At 55.8% G+C, this 2,946-nt stretch overlaps 1 protein-coding gene across 1 annotated transcript; it reads left to right on the top strand.

Moving 5' to 3' along the window:
* The first annotated feature begins 472 nt into the window (after positions 1 to 472).
* On the top strand, positions 473 to 2,498 carry THY1 (Thy-1 cell surface antigen). Its single transcript, XM_010830469.1, has 3 exons — positions 473 to 585; positions 1,075 to 1,410; positions 2,159 to 2,498. Exons 1-3 carry the CDS (start codon positions 549 to 551, stop codon positions 2,269 to 2,271), a joined length of 486 nt encoding a protein of 161 aa, XP_010828771.1. The 5' UTR covers positions 473 to 548; the 3' UTR covers positions 2,272 to 2,498.
* The last annotated feature ends 448 nt before the right edge of the window (positions 2,499 to 2,946 follow it).

Below are 2,946 nucleotides of genomic sequence, written 5' to 3'. Positions count from 1 at the left end.
CTTCTGAAGCCTGAACAAGACTTCCTCCATTTTAATTTCCTCAACAAAGGGTTCTGGAGATTGGCTGCACTACAGGGTAGATGAACTTAACACGTCTGAATTGTACACTTAAAAATGATTAACAGGGACTTCCCTGGTGGTCCAGCGGTTAAGACTTCATGCTGCCTGATGCAGCCATTTTTTTCTTTTAATATGTATGGTTAAGATAAATTGTGTTTCTGCAAATTTTACAATAAAAAAAGTAGGAGGTCCCTGCCTTGGAAATGATCAAGTTAAAGCCACTTATTCAAAGCCACCCAGCTAGTAAATGTTCACATATACACACACCACAGAAGGGTGTGTTCCCTGACAGGGAAGAGCTGAGTGGCAGTGTCACATTCACTGAGAGGTGGGGAGGAGAGAGGGCTATAGAGAGGGGCTGGGATGGCCATTATGGGATGTCTCCCGAGGGCCCCCAGCCCTGGCAGTAAGTCTGGGGACACCTGCCCTACCTCCTGGCTGATTCCCATCTTGTTCCACCCCAGATCCAGGACTGAGCTCTCGGCACCATGAACCCTACCATCGGCATCGCCCTCCTGCTAACAGGTATCGGGCAAGGGGTAGGGCTGGGATTCCAAGCTCCCTGGCTGCTTTCTTTTCAGAAAAGCTAGCTTCTTCCTCAAGAAATCAGAAAGCGGAGTTGACTAAGGGAGAGAGGGCTTCTTTTATCCCTAAGACAGCTGAGCAACCTAGTTAGTTTTTCTGACTGCCTGGGACCATTTCTGGAAACACAGTTCACTAAGCCTGCCCCATACTGAGTTGGGATCTGCAAATGCAGACCAAGATGTAGCATCAAGATCTCCTGCCCCTGGAACACACTGGCGGGACCCCAGGACTAGAACAGAGGGAGATGGGCTGGAGTCTGCAGAAGGGAAGGTACACTGGCCCTCAGGGACCGCTTGGGCAGGGAGAGGTGCTCAACAACAGACCCTTGTGCCCTCCCTGGTCAGGCCTTTCTCTGCTGTGAATGTGAGTGGGAAGCCCCCTGCTCTATAGGTCCTTCCCCAACTTGGAGGGGGGCACTGCTGGTGCCAGTCTTACAGGTGGCCCGTGGGCAGAAGGTGACCAGCCTGACAGCCTGCCTGGTGAACCAGAGCCTTCGTCTAGACTGCCATCATGAGAATACCACCACCACGCCCATTCAGTATGAGTTCAGCCTGACCCGTGACACAAAGAAGTGGGTGCTCTCTGGCTCCAATGGGGTCACTAGGCCAGAATACAGCTCCCGAACCAAATTCTTCAGCAAGTACAACCTCAAGGTCCTCTACCTGTCCAACTTCACCACCAAGGATGAGGGGATCTACACGTGTGAACTCCGCCTCTCTGGCCCGAATCCCTCCGTCTCCAATAAGGATGTCTCTGTGTTGAGAGGTGAGGCAAGCCCCCTGCAAGATCAAGTAAGTGGGCAGAGGCAAGCTGGGGAGGAGCGGGCCGGCTGGGACACCAGGCAAGCCTCTTGGCTGGGCCGCAGAGGAGAGTGGTCCCGTAACCTCTTCCCCTTGTCCCCTCCTGCCGCCTGTGCCCAGGGAATTGCTACCCCCAGCCTGCATGGGGGAAGGGCTAAGGGGACAGTCAGACAGGTGGAGTAGTGTGATGGATGCTTCCCCTATGACTGTGGGCAAATCACTCGGCCTCCCCTAACCTTCTTCTCCCTACCTGGAAAACAGGATGGCTCTAGCTACCTCACCCACAGTTTTCTTGTGATGATACGTGTTCAAGGGCTCAGGAAAGGAAAAAAGGATGAAGGTGTTAGTCACTCAGTCATGTCCGACTCTTGTGACCTCATGGACTGTAGCCCACTGGGCTCCTCTGTCCATGAAATTCTCCAGACAAGAATACTGGAGTGGGTTGCCATTCCCTTCTCCAGGGGATCTACCCGACCCAGGGATCCAACCTGGGTCTCCTGCATTGCAGGCAGATTCTTTACCATCTGAGCCACCAGGGAAGCCCTTCAAGGGCTCAGGAACCTGCAAATGGGAAAGATGGTTGGTTCAACCAGGTTGGCCATGGTTGCAGCCAAGACATCATGGCACCAGCCTCCCCAAGGGAAAGCACCTTGCCCTGATCCTGGCCCCTCTCCATTCCCGCCCTTCCTGTCTGCCCCATTCTCTCACCACAGATAAACTGGTCAGGTGTGGGGGCATAAGCCTGCTGATCCAGAACACCTCGTGGCTGCTGCTGCTGCTGCTGTCCCTGCCTCTGCTGCAGGCCCTGGACTTCATCTCCTTGTGACGGGTTGGGCCCACGGAGGACACAGGAAGCCACAAGGCCCAGTCCAGAGATCCTGCTTCTCCGAGTCGGCTAACCCCCTTCCCCACAACCCCTCACACACCTTGGGGGGCAATGGGGACCCTCCCCTCCTAAGGAATTCCAGTGCTGCATGCCATTCCCTCACCTCTGCCAATACCACCTCACACCCCCTCTGCCCGCCACTGGCTACTTGTACTCTTTATTCCAGAGCTGCCTCCATCTGGTTTATATTTAGGGCTTATCCTTCCTTTTCTTGGGGAGTTTGTGAACGGGAAAGCCAGGGTTAGAGACCTGATGGTGAGTGAGGGGATGGGAGGGGTGGAAGGATGGAGGGGTATCAGTCTCTGAAGGGCGTCATCCTTGCCCGCGGGGACCTGAGGCCTGGGAGAGCCCTGCACATGGAGGGGGAGGGTGTGTCTGGTCGGAGCAGGCAGGGCGGTGCCTGAAGGCCCCGGATGTGGGGGCACCACCAAGCCTGGCCCATCACGTGGGGGGAATTCCGAGCGTCACCACGAGCACTTTCTGCCACAGAAGAATGCCATCTTCTTACCCTGCCGAGGGGCCCTGGCCCCGGGGTCTGGGCCAGTGACGATGCCGATTGTGCGGGAAGCACTGCTGATGGGTTGGAGGCGGGTGGGGGGGGCATCACCCCCCCCC

The sequence above is a fragment of the Bison bison genome, unplaced genomic scaffold (assembly GCF_000754665.1).
Source record: "Bison bison bison isolate TAMUID 2011002044 unplaced genomic scaffold, Bison_UMD1.0 scf7180017864518, whole genome shotgun sequence".
NCBI classification, from domain to species: Eukaryota; Metazoa; Chordata; class Mammalia; order Artiodactyla; family Bovidae; genus Bison; species Bison bison.
Note: the sequence above shows the minus strand (reverse complement) of the source record. Positions and strands in the feature narration are given on the sequence as shown.

Bases quoted from the DNA above. Each gene is read 5' to 3' on its own strand.
- THY1 (XM_010830469.1), top strand. From the start codon at position 549: ATGAACCCTACCATCGGCATCGCCCTCCTGCTAACAG. The intron at 586-1,074 runs GTATCGGGCAAG...TGCTGGTGCCAG, and splicing joins CATCGCCCTCCTGCTAACAG to TCTTACAGGTGGCCCGTGGG. The intron at 1,411-2,158 runs GTGAGGCAAGCC...CTCTCACCACAG, and splicing joins GGATGTCTCTGTGTTGAGAG to ATAAACTGGTCAGGTGTGGG.